At 51.8% G+C, this 15,328-nt stretch overlaps 1 protein-coding gene across 1 annotated transcript in view; it reads right to left on the bottom strand.

Moving 5' to 3' along the window:
* Nucleotides 1–13,436, bottom strand: part of MYO10 (myosin X) — a 192,320-nt gene extending 178,884 nt beyond the window's left edge. Inside the window, exon 1 of the mRNA XM_037529096.2 lies at nt 13,338–13,436. Coding sequence (XP_037384993.1) covers nt 13,338–13,358 — 21 coding nt within the window. The 5' untranslated portion in view covers nt 13,359–13,436. The remainder of the gene's footprint in view (nt 1–13,337) is intronic.
* Nucleotides 13,437–15,328: the final 1,892 nt, after the last annotated feature.

Below are 15,328 nucleotides of genomic sequence, written 5' to 3'. Positions count from 1 at the left end.
GTAATTTTGCCCTAAACTGGGTGACAGTGATGACAGGACATACCATGTTTTAAAACGAACTTGAGGGAACAGCTATTCTACTTCATCAGACGTTTCGTAATCATGCAAAAGAAAACCCTCCTTGGCAGAAGCTGGGGGTGGGGGGGTGGATCTTTAATTCTGAGACTATCCTATGTCTTTGTTTCACATGCTCGGGTGCAAGCTCAAGAGTAACAGCTCGAGGGCCCGGTGGAGGTTTAAGAGCTCAAGGGGATTTTAAGAGACTCAGTGGACACAAGTCACCTGGGTGGTAGACTTGGATCCACCACTGGGTGGTAGATCTTGGATAAAGTCACCTGGATATCCGTGCCTTGGTGTGAAAGGGATTTACTCGAGATCTCAGGGCTATCAGGAGACCTTGCGTTCCTGCTAAGAGCCCTCTGGACTCCTTTCAAGAGGTTTTTCCACTTCAGAGGCAGTTTCTTAACACTCCATTCGCTCTGCAGAAGGGCAAGGCCTCAGGTGGCCGAGTCACAACTGTCTCTGCTCCCCGTTCTCACTCTCAAAGCTTGAATTTTGAGGATGAAAATATGAAGCACTGGAAAATGATAACTAGGTTGTCTCGACAGCTGCACAAATTACCCTGCCTCAGGTGTGCCAAGAGCCTTGACCTGCTTAGTCTCCAGAACATCGCAGAGCAGGATCCCGTCCTATTTCTATTTCACAGTCAAGGGCACATCTTATCAGCTGTTTTCCCATCTGATAAACACTCCAGAAAAACAACAGGAGATGCCATCTTTTAAATATTTATAGAGAAGACATGCCTTTTCTACGAGACCCTTAAGCGAACAGTTTGTTCACTTAAGCTACCGCCCAAAGGCAAGAAGGAAATCTTTAGAACAGCCAAAGTTATATCACCAGGAGAAACATCCAAGAAATTCAGTGACACTCAGATTGTAAAAATGAAACCCAGAATGTAGAGTTAGTAGCTGAACTTCATATCCTTGAACTTGGCACCTACTTGGCAAAGAATTCCTAAAGAATGAAAACCTTTTGAAGATGCAATCTCCTTCCTCTGTCCTGAGGAGACAAGTAAGAGGGACCAGAGTCTTTGGGAGGGGGCGCTGGGTGTGCCTAGTCTGATTAGACTGTGCAACTCACACAGGGCTTAGAGGATAATATGATTCCACCTGCCCAAATCTCATGGGGGGAGTTTGGACACTCCATAGGAAAAAGTTTCAACACTGATGAATGCTGGTTCCATCACCCAAATGAAAGTCAACAGGAATCCATGTAAATGGGGACGGGTGGACAAAGTAACTGTAAGGCCTGAATTTAACATGTAGCCATAAAAGGGATTCTTCTGAAACAATTTTTCACCCCCTACTCCCCAGAGGATATCTGCAATGTCTGGAACCCTTTCTGCCTGTCCCAACTGAGCAGGTAGGTGCTGGCGGCACCAGTGATGGTGGGTGAGGGATGCAACTCAACAGTCTACTGTGCCCTGGACAGCCCCCCAGGACCAAGGCAGATCCAGCCAAAACGATCAAGGGTGCCCAGCGTGAGAAGGCCTGGAAAGAGGTCGTGCTGGCCCACCTCTGGACAGCTGAGACTGGCAACAACGAGAAGACGGCCCACTGTGGTGCTTCCCTCTGGCCTCCTGCAGGAACTCAGAGAGTCCAGCTGTAGCAGCCACGTCCACGTGGGGTTGTGGGGAGGTCAACCCGCATTTTGGAAGGTAGGAGCAAGATCCACAGGGAAAAGACTCTCCTGAAAGTGAACTGGGAGAGATGGTTGAACCAGCTCGCTCTTCAGGGAACCTCTGGCGAGTTGGAGGATCAGGGCCACGCGTGGGGTCACTGGCTGGCGGCTTCCAGGGAGAGCAGGAGGACACAAAGGTGACCAGCAGGAAGGTCAGCTCTGTCTTTAGAAAGCAGTATGGGGCAAGCTGTCGCGGCCTGTCCTCGGGTCTGGCTGCCCTCCCAGCACCAAGCTCAGGCCCAGGCACAGAGGTTTAGAAAGTAGCTCTGCAGCAGTAGGTCGGCCAGTCCCAGCCTGCATTCTAGCTCCTCAAGCCTTCACATTTCTAATGCCCCCCAGGGTCGCATCATTAGAAGAACAAAACGTGGGTGGAAATAAACAGAAGCAACGCAGTATTAAATGACAATGGTGTACTTTGTCAAAGGTGTAGTGTTACTTTTCGCCTAGCACTCAGCACTTGCATTTTAAAGTCCTTGGAAAGATTTCCTGGGGATAATTAATAAGAATAATAAGCCTGCAAGTCGTACCCCCACCCCCACCTTGCTGCACACTATCTAGACAAATCCCCACAGCTACAAAACCACCACCCCATAACCAGTTATGGCCGCAGGGTAATGCTTAAGGACACTTGCAGTGCAAAGGAATGAAAATTCCAAGAAAAAGTCACAGGAACAATTCCCCCAACACATGGCCAGTGGCTCCTCAGGCAGGGGAAGTGGGGGTCCCTTGGGTGTGCTTTGGCCTTAAATAAACATCAGCAACTGCCCTGGGATTTGCTTGGGCTGGATGTGAATCAACAGCCCTGCTTGTAATTAACTGAGAAGAATGCCCCTCTCCTCCCGGGCGCTGGTTCGCACAGGAGCCGACCAGCGGACCCAGAAACCCCGTATTCTGCGCTAGCTTCCTCTGGGAAGCCCCAAGGTTCTAATGAGAGGGTTCAGAAGCCCCACTATTGTGACTATATCCTCCAGCATCTGAGCTGCGCCTGCTGTAAGCTGCACGGCACCTCTCATAAAACTGCTGCTGCCAGATAATCTAAGCAGAAATATGCAAACCCTTTGATCAAACAGCTCCACTCCCGGAAAAGTCTCCCATGAAATAATCAGATAAGTGTGTGATGATAAAGGTACAAGAATGTCTATGTGCGGTTTGCTATAAAAGTCAACAATCAGAAAATACCTGTGATAGTTACAGAAGTGAGGAAGATGTCTAGGAAGTGAGGAAGATACACTGTCTAGGAAGATGGACAGGGTCCCCGAGACCCCCACATGAGACCCCCACCTGGGGTACAGGTACTCAATCAGTTATCAAATAACAAATAACAGGCAGACAATCCTCAATTTCGACCAAATCATGATCTTTGGTAGAAAGAGATTTGCTTTTTTTTTTTTTTTTTTAGATTTTATTTTATTTATGCAAGAACTGGGGTACAGTCAGAGGCGCAGGAGGGTGAGAGAATTCACCAGAGACAGAGCAGGGAGTAGAACAGGCAGACCAAAGACACTGCTGAGGGGAGCAGCGGGCAAGGCAGAAGAGGTCTGCCGCGCCATGTGAGTTTCTCCCTGGCCAGCTGGGAATCGAAGCTGCACTGCAGAGGCTGCGGACAGCTTCACAGTGCAGCGTGCAACCCACTGCACCACGGGGGAGGCCCAAGATTTACTTTTGAATGTGCACTGGCTGCAGTTACTTGATATGAACTATTGCTAACTATTAATGTTAGCCAATGCTTCCCAAAACCCTAAACAGAATGGATTTGGCCACTCCTTTCACAAATGTTTTTAAACATAGGAGAGAAAAACTTTCTCATTTGAAAAGAAACCGTATGTGAGCATACAAGGGATATATCAAGAAAATATTAAAAATCAGAATAAGGAAATAAAAATGTGCGCATCACTTGGAAGAAAAAGACTGATTCCCAAGAGCATTTTAATATAAACTATCTTCTGATCAATATGCATTAAGGTATTGTCTCATCTGAAAAGATTTATAATTAACTTCTGAATTCAATATCCTTTATCATCTATACACAGCACTGAAAAGTTTGAATAATTTAATATTTGATGGACCTAGACACTGTTTTAAGAAATGGTGAAGATGACAATGACTTATAGAATGAAATTACAAAAGTTTGTACATCTGACCACGTCAGTATTCTATCATACGTAACCCTATTCCTTTTTTTAATCAAAATACTGCCAGATGAATTTTGTCGACAATAACCAATAACTACTGTCCTGTCGATGCCTATTCATACTCAAGAACAAGAAAATAATCTAAGAAACACAATGTCTCAGGAAAGCTTTCTATTCTAGAATTACTGTCAATAAAACTAATGCGTGTGAAAATCTTGACGGTAACCACATTGTTAGTGCTTTTTTTTTTTTTTTTTTTTAAAGTTTATTTTATTTATTTATACAAGCACTGGGTATAGTCAGAAGCACGGGAGGGTGAGAGAATTCACCAGAGCGGGGAGCAGAGCAGGCAAAAGGACCGAAGCACACTGCTGAGGGGAGCAGCGGGCGGCAGGAGAGGTCTGCGCGCCATGTGGGACCCTCCTCTGGTGGCTGGGGAGCAGCCAGGGAACAGCCGGGGATCGAACCGGCGCTGCAGAGGCAGCGGGCAGCTTCGCAACCCAGCGTTCAACCGCTGCGCCACCGGGGAGGCCCTGTTAGTGCTTTTGCCGAAATATGAACAAGATGAAGAGGAATGAGGAAAATATGCTAAGGTGCTTTTTGTCTGTAATCCAGGAAACGTCATTGGCCCTCAACAGGACACCCAGATGGGAAACTATGATCACATCCATGCCTCCGTGATAGTCTGCTGACTTTCGGCAATAAAACCGTAGCTTTAAACATATTTTTCGATTGTGTGCTAATGAAGGTATATCCGCCAAGGTAGGAGAACAGGAGAATTTTATTTACAGCTTTGTCAGCTTGATTTATAACTTGTTCAAGTACATAGATGTGAGATGGGGCCTGAATTCAGGCTCCTGCTCCTGAAAAGGACCAAGGGTGACTGTACACATGTAAGTTTCCTGGCATTTAAAGCTTTTCTCAATCAACTCAAGTCAAAAAGTGTGATTTTACAGGCACTATGGACAGAGGTACAGGAACCCTAGAAAAACACTAACAGTAGGACCCAAGGGGATTTTGCCTTTTGTTTAGAGCATTTTCTCAAAACTTAGCACACATTCTTTGCAGGATTAAGAAAATAATGAATTCAAGAATAATGAGAAGCTATACTGTAAATCTGTGTTTACAAAAAACTGTTTTAGAACACCACTAATTCTAAAGATAATCATAGTTACATCATTTGCGTATCTATGAAATTAATAAGCCCCAACATTTATCAACAGTCGCCACAGCCCCAAGCAGGCAGTCTGTGGGGAAACTTCTCATGAACAGAATTTTATTTTTTTAAAAGATTTATTTATTTTTATGCAAGAGCTGGGGTACAGGCCAGAGGTGTGGGAGGATGAGAGGATTCACCAGAGACAGAGCGGGGAGCAGAACAGACAGAAGGACCGAAATACACTGCTGAGTGGATCAGCAGGTGAGACAGGAGAGGTCTGCCGCACCATGTGGGATTCTCGCCGGCTGGCCGGGATTGAACCTGCACTGCAGAGGCTGAGGACAGCTTCACAGCGCAGCACCCAACCCGCCGCACCACTGGGGAGGCTCTGAACAGAATTTTAATACACAAAGCAGACCTCAGGGGCACATGGTCCCCAAAGGGTGGAGTCCACTTCTCTCCATAGTGGACACCGTTTCAAAGCGTCCTTCAAAGGCTAGTACCCGACCCCAACAAAATGACCTTTCAAAGATTTATGGGATTATTTTAGGACCTCATGTGGGATGAGAAGCCAAGTGAACAAGTTATATTCTAGTCCATCCTCCCCAAATCTCCTTTGACCTCGGCCTCTAACTCACCCATAGCTCATAGTAAAGATAAACATCTTTACCCCACAATACAGAAATCCAACCTTGCCCACCATATATATATATATATATATATATATACACACACACACACACATATATATTTTAATCACCACAATTATTCAAACCTCTTATTTACAGAGGAGATTTTCATCCCGAAGAGCAGACACGCAGGTTGGGTGAGGGGGAGCCATCATGGAACCATGACCCCCAGCGTGGCTGTGTCTGCAGGCTGCTCCCCAGAACCTGCGCCTTTCCTGCTAGTGGCAGGACTGCACGACAGGCTGTCGTGTAACGGAGCTGCAAGACTTAAACCGGGGGACTCATGTATCTTCCTTTTGTCTTGGTAGACACATTTTCCAGAAAGTTCTTAGCAAGACAGAAAATGTTTTCTTCAAGGATTCCTCCTGGGAATGATCAGTCTACCAGCACCAACAGGTTAACAAGACAGCTGACATGGAGAAGCCCCGACCAGTGGCCGCCATCGTGAAAGAGCAGATTCCACCAGGAAATCTCAAAGAATAACCAATCACTGACAGAATGGGACAGGAATGAGTCCTACCCTTTTTTTTTTAATTAAAAAAAAAATGTTTTTTATTTATACAAGAACCGGGGTACAGGCCAGAGGCATGGGAGGGTGAGAGGACTCACCAGAGACAGAGCGGGGGACAGAAAAGGCAGATGATGAAATACACTGCTGAGGGGATGAGCAGGCAAGACAGGGGAGGTCTGCTCGCCATGTGGGTTGCTCTGAGGCCAGCGGGGATCAAACCGGCGCTGCAGAGGCTGCGGGCAGCTTCACAGTGCGGTGCTCAATCGCCTGCACCACCAGGGAGGTCCCCCACCCTTTCTTTTGAGAAATACTTGTCAACATTCAATATACAATCTCAACAAACTAGATGTAACCTCCATCCACCCATCCTTCCTCTGGCTTTCTACATATCTTTCTACACATCCTCAACTTCTGTAAATGCCTAACGCTGCAAATCTCTCTCCCAGCTTCACGAGGTGGGGGCTGGCGGCTTTTGCAATCACATTTTATAAGGAAACAGAAGGCACTTATCTTAAGTAAGAGGCAAACCAAAAAAATGAATAGCATGTTCAAACGCTGAAGAACATTTCCCTGCTGAGCTTTCGATGTCCTGGGTGTCAACAAGCTCCATGCAGTCTTCAACTCAAAGACGGTTCGGAAGTTGCCAACTGTATCCCACAGCTCGTGAGAGAGCCGGGAAACACTGATGCACGCGCAGTGTCAAGTAGAAGACAGATGTTTGGGTGCACCTCCTGACTATCACTTTCTAGCTGTGTGACATGGGACCACTTACCTAACCTCTCTGTGCCTCACCGGGCTGGGCAGGGACTAACTGTGTCACTGAAAGGTGCTCAGTATATAGTAAACAGTTACATATAATATATATATATAATATTAAGCATATAATATTGGCGCATGTATATTATTAAGGCATATAGTAAACATTCAATAAACGAGGTATATTTTTGATTCTCTTCAAAGAACTGCAAAATGCTTCAAGGAAAATCATGATAAGCATCTTCCCTGCTGCAATAAAAACAGGTCCTTGAGGGGATGGAATGGTCACGCAAATTGGCATCCCATCCTTAAGAACCCTTCGGTGCAAAGAAGGCGATAAACTCACGCATAAATGGGATGTTCAACCTCTAAGGTTCTGTTTACAGAAAGTGGCTGAGCCAAGTTCAGAGGAAAGAGGTTGGGGCCACCGTGAACTAGACCCACTGGAAATGGTTTTAAAAGGAACTCGGCAGGTGCGCTGGGTGGAGAGGAAGACATGCACAAAGGCTGAGGGCTGTGTGATCCTACAGGGGCAAGGAAGCAAGAGCAGCTCCATCACTGGCAAACTTGCTCAGGAATGTGAGCTCGGCTTTATAAGCCACGTGGACAAGCTTTAGACAGAATCCTGGACGGCAAAGTCAGCTAGAAGTGTACAGATTGAAAGGGAGGAAAAGAATGCAAGAGGCTGAGATGTCCCCACACTAGTGGGTCCTGAGATTTCACTCCCCCTCAAGGGCTGCTGGTCCTTAATTTGTCAGCATAGTGACCATAACTAATCTTTCCCCATTACGCCCCTACACACGCCAAGGGCTGTGGGACTCCTATCTCGGAATTCTATGAACCATGCAAGGTCGACACTGTATCTACTTGTGGACCAGAGACATAAAGCCCAGAATACCTGTCAGAATATCTGCCTGAGAGCTCAAGGTGGGAAGGGGTAGAGCCCTGCTCCCCCAAACCATGACTCTGACACTCTTAAGGATGGGGTGCTTTTCACTAGCCCTGCCACGCTTCAAACTGACTTCACTGGTTACCCATTTTTTTTTTTAAAGATTTACTTATTCATGTGTACAAGAACTGGGGTGCAGGGCCTCCCTGGTGGTGCAGGTGGTTGAACGCAGCTCTGTGAAGCTGTCCACAGCCTCTGCAGTGCCGGTTCGATCCCCACCAGCCTCGGAGCAACCCACATGGCAAGCAGACCTCTCCTGTCTCGCCCGCTGCTCCCCTCAGCAGTGGATTTCAGTGGATCTGCCTTTTCTGTTCCCCGCTCTGTCTCTGATGAATCCTCTCACCCTCCCACACATCTGGCCTGCACCCTGGCTCTTTATAAGTAAAATAAATTTAAAAAAATAAAAGAACTGGGGTGCAAGCCAGAGGTGCAGGGGTGAGAGGATTCACCAGAGACAGAGCGGGAAGCAGGACAGGCAGACTGACTGAAATACACTGCTGAGGGAAGCAGTGGGCGAGATAGCAGAGGTCTGCTGTGCTATGTGGGTCAGCTCCCTGGCCGGGGATCGAACTCAGTGCTGCAGAGGCTGGCAATAGCTTGATAGCGCTGTCTTTAACCCCTGCACCACCAGGGAGGGCCCAGTTGCCCATTCTTGACCTGTCCTGCAAATGAATAATATACACATTCCCTACCAGCTACCCTGAATGCAAGATTCTGAAACCTATAAGATGCTGTCTCCTACCAGTTGCAAAAAAAGAGCAAATTCAAGGCTTATGTCCATAAGAGGGAAAAAGGCTGGTGTCCTTCAGGGTGACCCCACTTGAAGCCAGCAGAGCTGGAAAAGCAAACACTTAGCTCTCCCTCCGCCGCTCTGGTTAAACAGTGGAGGCCCTGCCCACACTGGTCTGTGCCTGGTTTGGTGAGAGAGCAGTAGTCACAGCCTAGCCCGGCAGGCGGGGAGATCCAGCTCTCTGCTAGTGACAACTGTCCTGCCCCCAGCTGCTCCAGGGCTTTGCTGTCCCAAGGCGGCCGGGCCCAAGCTGAGTCCGTCCTTGACAGCAGAAATCCTCGCTGAGTGTGCAGAAAACTCTAAGGCCAGTGTGGGAAAAGGCTCCCAGGGAGGGTCCTGGTTCCACTCTGCGGCCGCCACAGAGGTGGCCTTGGATATCTGGTGGGACGGGGAGTCCTCGGGGCTCAGAGCACTCCTTCTGCCCTTGAGAAGAGATGATGGGGGCCTGGGGGAGCTGCCAAAATAACCATCTTTTTTATTTTTTTTTTAAGCAAGAAAATATCAAGAAGATCACACTCAGACTACATGAGCTCAAGAACATGATTTTCCAGCTTGAAAAGCTATTTGAACAACTCCCGGTAACAACCTAAAACAAGTCACCTTCCCCAGTTAGCTAGGAAGGTGTTTCCACTTCAGCGAACCAGGATGTAGGAGACTGCTAGACCTGGATGTTCCTGCTACCAACTTATTTCCTAAAATAGTAACACCTGCTTTCCATAGCTGTATGTACTTGAAACTTTTTTTAATATGATTTTTTTCTAAAGATTTATTTATACAAGCACTGGGTACAGTCAGAAGCGCAGGAGGGTAAGAGAATTCACCAGAGTGGGGAACAGAGCAGTCAGACTGACAAAGTACACTGCTGAGGGGAGCAGTGGGCGTGACAGGAGAGGTCTGCATGCCATGTGGGACCCTCGCCGGTGGCCGGGGATCAAACCAGCGCTGCAGAGGCTGCGGGCAGCTTTGCAACCCAGCGCTCAACCGCTGTGCCACCAGGGGAGGCCCTGTACTTGAAACATTTTTGCTAAAACATCAAAACGCTCACACATGTCTGTAGTGGCAGGAAGGCACAGGGCAGGATCTCTAGGACCCCATGCAGATGGGTAAAGGAGAGTCCTGGAGCCCTTGGTGGCTTTATCAGGCTTATACTGTCATTTTACCAGGTACACGGCAGGCAGGGGTGCCGGGGGGCCTGCCAGCCTTCAGGCCCTCCGCGAATCTTCACTCTTCCAGGGCTCTCTGGTATTCTCTCATGGTCTCGTTCTCTCTCTTCTACTGGTTCCCTTCCACTCTCTTGCTCGTTCTCCTTCTGGTAGTTCCGTTTCTCTGGCATCCCACGAAGCTGCCCTTATGAGCCCAGTCTCTCAGCCCAGGTGAACCCACCTTCGTATGCCCACACCCTACTCCAGGTGCCTGCCATCAGGCATGCATTCAGGTCCACAGGGCTCCATCATCCATCCTAATGGTGGGAGGGCAGGAAAGCCTGACAATCATTTACCCTACAATGTCCTATTAGTCATTCTTTAAAAATCTTTGGCTAACACAGCCTTGATGTCACACCTAAGATAGCAAACAGAAGCGCCAAGCTAACTGTGTGTCATTTGGCCCATACAGCCCCCTCTACCCCACTCCAGCCCCCTGTAGCCCCTGGGTTTTGGGCCCCGGACTTCCCCTGGGGACGTGGGAGCAGCACCCGCTGCAGAGCAGCTACAAGGTGCTGCCACAGTCTCTCCACTTTGCTGGTTGTGCATTTTCTGTTTGCTTTTTTCTTTTTTAATTGCTTCTGGTTACCCTTATACCTAACTTTAGTTTCTGCCCCAAATTTTTAACAACCTACCTCTAAATGCTGAAAAAAAAAAAAAGTTCCCAGAAGTGCACAGTTTACTGGAGAACTGGAGAAGCCATAAACATCTAATGAAGGTGGTGACGCAACAGACTCAACCGAGAGACGGGGCATGTTCGGGTTCTCCAGTCCTGGGGTACACTCTGAAGTGAGTGGCCGACAGTCGACAGGCACGAGCTTCCTCCTGGCCTGATGCTATTTAAAACAGGCAAGCACAGGCAAGAAGGCTGGGCCCGTGACACGCGCTGGAATTAATTCCACCAGGCAGCTGCTTTGTGGGTCTGGCTCAGTGGTTCTCAATTGGAAGTGATTCTGCTCCCCAGGGCTCCTCTGGCAACCTGACAACATCTGCAGACATTCTGATTGTCAAAACTTGGGGGGCTGGCAGGCAGGGAGTAGGTAGAGGCCGGGGATGCTGCTCAGCATCCTACAATGCACCGGTCAGGCCCCCACAAGAACGATTTAACTGGCCCCAAACATCAATGGTACTGTTTGGAAAAAACCGGGTCTACCTTTAACAGTGAGTAGCTATGGGCCACAGGTAGCAGCCACCTCCTTATAAGATGGTTAATACATAAAACTAAGGCATGCAGCACCTTATTCAACACCCTGCTTCCCCCCTTGCTAGCATTACCTTCAAATTGGTGTCCAACAAGCATCAAGTCATTCTCCTTAAATAGCAAAGGAGCGAGTTACCAAAGAACAGGACTCCAGTTAGTGCTGCTAAGCAGCCCGCCGATTTCGCTGTCCTTGGACATATGTCAGAGCTGCACTGTTTCTGTTCTAACAGGACATTACGATAGTTCCTCCACCAGCCAACTGAACAAAAGGATGTTGTTATAAGATCTACCTTAGGAGGTTGTCCGCAGTCCTGCAAGCCAGCCTCCCAGACCCTGCTGGCTTCCCATCCCAAACGGTTCCATTCAGGGATAGAGCTTTGAAGGTTGACGAGGAATCAATAGAGTAACACAAATGTATCCCCCGATTACAAGTATCACTTCAAATAAACAAAAAATTCCCAAAAGACTCAAGTCAGCAGCAACAGAGGAAAAGGGCTTTGAACCCTAGAGCTCTCCAACCTCCCGCAACTGACTTCACATCTTTGGGTTCAGACTCTTCATAGAAACAAGGGTGGAGTGGTGATTGCTGAAGGCCAGCTTCTATAGTATATTAACTACTGAGATAAAAATCCAACAACCAGCCCTCCTTACCCTGAACCAAGAGCATGCTGAGTACTTCAAAAGAGTACCTAAGAGTAGCCCCACCTGTCAAGGTGAGCACAGGGGGGTTGCAGCTGTGCCACGTTATCCTGCAGTTCCTCGCATTTGCACTAGGGGACAGAGTTCTCTTCCAGGGGGAGGTCACAGACCCCCTGCGGTCCAGAGACAGGCTGTGCGGGCACTAGGGCCCCCCAAATCTGAAAGCAAATTCTATGTTTCATAAGATTTTCCTAAGGGTCCCAGGACACAAAACCAAAAAAAACAAGTCCCCCCCCAAAACTTAATTATTGGCCTGCAGGCAGAGCCAAGATTTTCTACCAGATGAAAGCAATTAAACAGAGTCCACGGGCCTTTCATCATTGGTTAACCTGCAACTCTTGCAAAAAGTTCTGGTGCTTTCTAGCAGGCATGAAAATAAAGGTCTGTGGCAGGCCAGGTTAGTCTCACAATTGTCTACTTCATCCTTTTTTAAAACACAAAAAGTAAAACTTTGCATTGATGGATGCTCGAGTCCACGTCTGGCAGTGAGTGTGGGTGTTGCGTCTGAGATGCCACTTTGGAAAAAACAATACGACTATTACACAAGAACACCTTGGCCTCCACAATTGTCAAAGTGCGCAGGCCGTGGGCCCCCAGAAAGCTAAAAACCTGAGCTATCATACCCACCCAGGCAGCCAGAGAAAGTTTGGGAAGACAATCGCCAAACTAACTTGCTGGAAGATGCCCCAAACTGTCCTGGGTTCCCAAAATCTCCCTGGTTTTCAATGAAAGTCCCATTAGACTCCCTTTAGCCAACCAAGTTTACTTTGCGCCACTTCAAACCTCCAACTTAAACAGAATTTATTAAATAAACACAACCATGAAAGGAAAGGCAGCCAAGAAACCACAGTCGCTCTCAAGCCCAGAAAGAAAGTTCTCAAGTGAAGGGTTTCCAGTCGCTCTGCGGGGTCCCCTCCACGGCCCTGCAGGGGGGCTGGGCTTCATATGTATAATAACCCCCGGTTCCCCGGACGACTGTCTGCAGGTCCGAATTCAAAGCCTGCCAAGCACCCCTTCGCCTGCACTCGTGGGCGCGCCCCAGAGGCAGCCGCCCCGGGCCCCGCGGGCCGGAGCTCGGTGAATGATTAACCCCGGCCCCGGCCCCGCGCGCCTCGCACCTCACCGAGCCGGCTCCCCGGGACGCGCCTGCACCCCGCGCGCAGGAAGCCGGCGCGCTCTGCGGAGGAAATACCAGACCAGACCTTTCGGGGGAAAGCACGTCCCGTGTGCGCGGTTACCGGCGTCCCGCACCCCGGGAGGGCGCGCGCAGATCGCGGGGCGCGCGCGGGACCCCCGAGAGCCAGCGCCCCACGCAGGCGGCGGCTCCCCAGGCTGCGCCCGGAGCGCAGGGCGCGGGCGAAACAAAACCTGCTCGGGCTTCCGCAGCCGGGACTCCGGGGGGCGGGGAGGCTCCCGGGCGCTCCCAGGAAGCGTCGCCCTCGCGGGCGCCGGGCGAGACGCGGGGCGCACCCCCCGCCCCCGCCCTCCCCGCGGCGCGGGCGCACTCACCTCGGGGAAGAAGTTGTCCATTGTTCCCGCGCGCCCCCCAACTTGCCGGCGGCGCGTCCCGCTCGCGGAGTCGGTGCCGCAGGAGTCCGGGAGCCACGCGCGTCACGGCGCGCCCCGCAGCAGCTCCAGCCCGCGGGGCGCCCCCGCTGGCATCGCCGGCGCCCCTGCGCGTCTTTCGCACCTTTTGTTTGCCCAACCCCGAGTCTCCAAGTCGGGCGTCCCGAGCGCAGCCTTTGTCTCCGCCGGCCCCAAGTCCTCCGTCTGGGCGCAGCGCTCGCGGGCGGGGAGCGGCCGGTGGCACTTTCTGCCCCGCGCCGGGGGGCGGCGGGGCGCCGGGGGGCGAGCCCCCGCTCTCTGCACTCCGGCCCGGGGCGCGCGGCGCGGCAGGGCACGGCGGCCACACAGCGAGCCCGAGCCGCCCTCCCAGCGCGAGCGCCGCGGCGGCGAGAGTTCGGGCGCCGGGCTGTGCCGGCTCACCGCGGCCGGACTCGCGGACAGGGGCGCACGCCCCGCCCGCCGCGCCCGCCCCGCCCCGTCCCCGCCCCGCCCCGCCCCCCCTCGCCCGTCAGGCCCCGCCCCTCGTCCGCCAGGCCCCGCCCCGGGCGCTGAGGCCCGCCCGCATCGCCCCGCCCCCCGCCCGCATCGCCCCGCCCCCTCCCCGCCCTCGTCCGCCAGGCCCCGCCTCCGACCACCATACCCCGCCCCGGGCGCTGGGCCCCGCCCGCATCGCCCCGCCCCCGACCGCCAGGCCCCGCCCCCTGGCGCTGAGCTCCGGCCCGCCCACCGGCCCCGCCCCGCGCTCCGGCAGACCCGGCCCCGCCCACACCTACCGCCCGGGCCCCGCCCCCTCGGCGTCCTGGGCCACCGCTGGCTCCGCCGCTGCAGCAGCGGCCAAGGCGGGCTCCGCTCGGCGGGCGGGGCGGGGCGGGGCGGGCGGGCGCCCCTCCTTGCAGCCTCCCCTGCCGGGCGCGGGCTGGGGCGCCGCCTCTGACCTCTGGAGATGGAGACCGAGTCACCCCAGGGGAGGAGGGGCTGGGGGACTCTGTGCCCCTTTGATCTTGCAGACCCTGGAGCCCACTCCGCACCGGGCTCGTCCCTGCAGCCGGGCGGGGGGCGACCCCGGGACCGACGCCGTCCCGGGAGCTGCCCGGCGCTCGGGCCAGATCGCAGCGCAGAACGAGGGTCCCCGTGGTTTCGGGGCGCGCTTGTCCGTGTTGAGTTTGTCTCCTGCAGGCGGGTTAAGAGGCATTTCACAGTAGCCGGGAGGGGTCGTTTTGTAAACTGGGGGAGGACGTAGGCAATGTCACCTTGAAAAAAATGCAGCCCTTTCCCCGGACCTGAAAGAACCGGGCAAGAAAAGGTGGATCCAATCCACCTGGCAGTCCTGGTTTCTCCAGGCCAATTCCTACAGCTTTGCGTGCGCGGGAATCACCTGGGAATCTTGCTCAACTGCAGGGCGAGGCTGACACCTGCCTTTCCAAGCAGCTGCATGATGCCCTCCAAGGCAGCACCTGGCCCGCGCAGGTCTGCAGGAGCCCGCTAGGAACAGGTAGAGAATCGGAGAGCAAAGGTTGAGGAACGTTTGCAGCCGCTTTGAAATGCCACGACGTCCCAGCGCGCGATTGGTGGACTCCCTGAACTGAGGGTAAACCGCTCGGGGTGTTGTCTCCCTGGTGAGTCACCTGGCAAAGCCTGCCTCCCGATTGGTACTTGGCAGATTGGAAACAAAAACGACTGGTTCTTCACCACAAACGGTTTGGGAAGCTCTCTAGGGGATTTGCCAACTGCTACTCATCCTTAAAAACTCAAGTCAGAAAATCAGATTTTCCAGGGGAAGCCTTTGAGCAGATGCCAAGCCACTCGCTCTGCCTCTAGCTTCTAACCACTGGGTTAGGTGCCTACTCTTTGGGCTTTGTTCCTAAGACTTGAAACTTGTATCATGGTATAAGGGTTCTTTTTTCAACCGGTGTGTGTCCTAGCCATCTACAGTT

This window comes from Talpa occidentalis, unplaced genomic scaffold (genome assembly GCF_014898055.3).
Source record: "Talpa occidentalis isolate TD23 unplaced genomic scaffold, MPIMG_talOcc4v2.1 talOcc4.6, whole genome shotgun sequence".
Lineage (NCBI taxonomy): Eukaryota > Metazoa > Chordata > Mammalia > Eulipotyphla > Talpidae > Talpa > Talpa occidentalis.
This window is presented reverse-complemented; position numbering and strand designations above follow the sequence as displayed.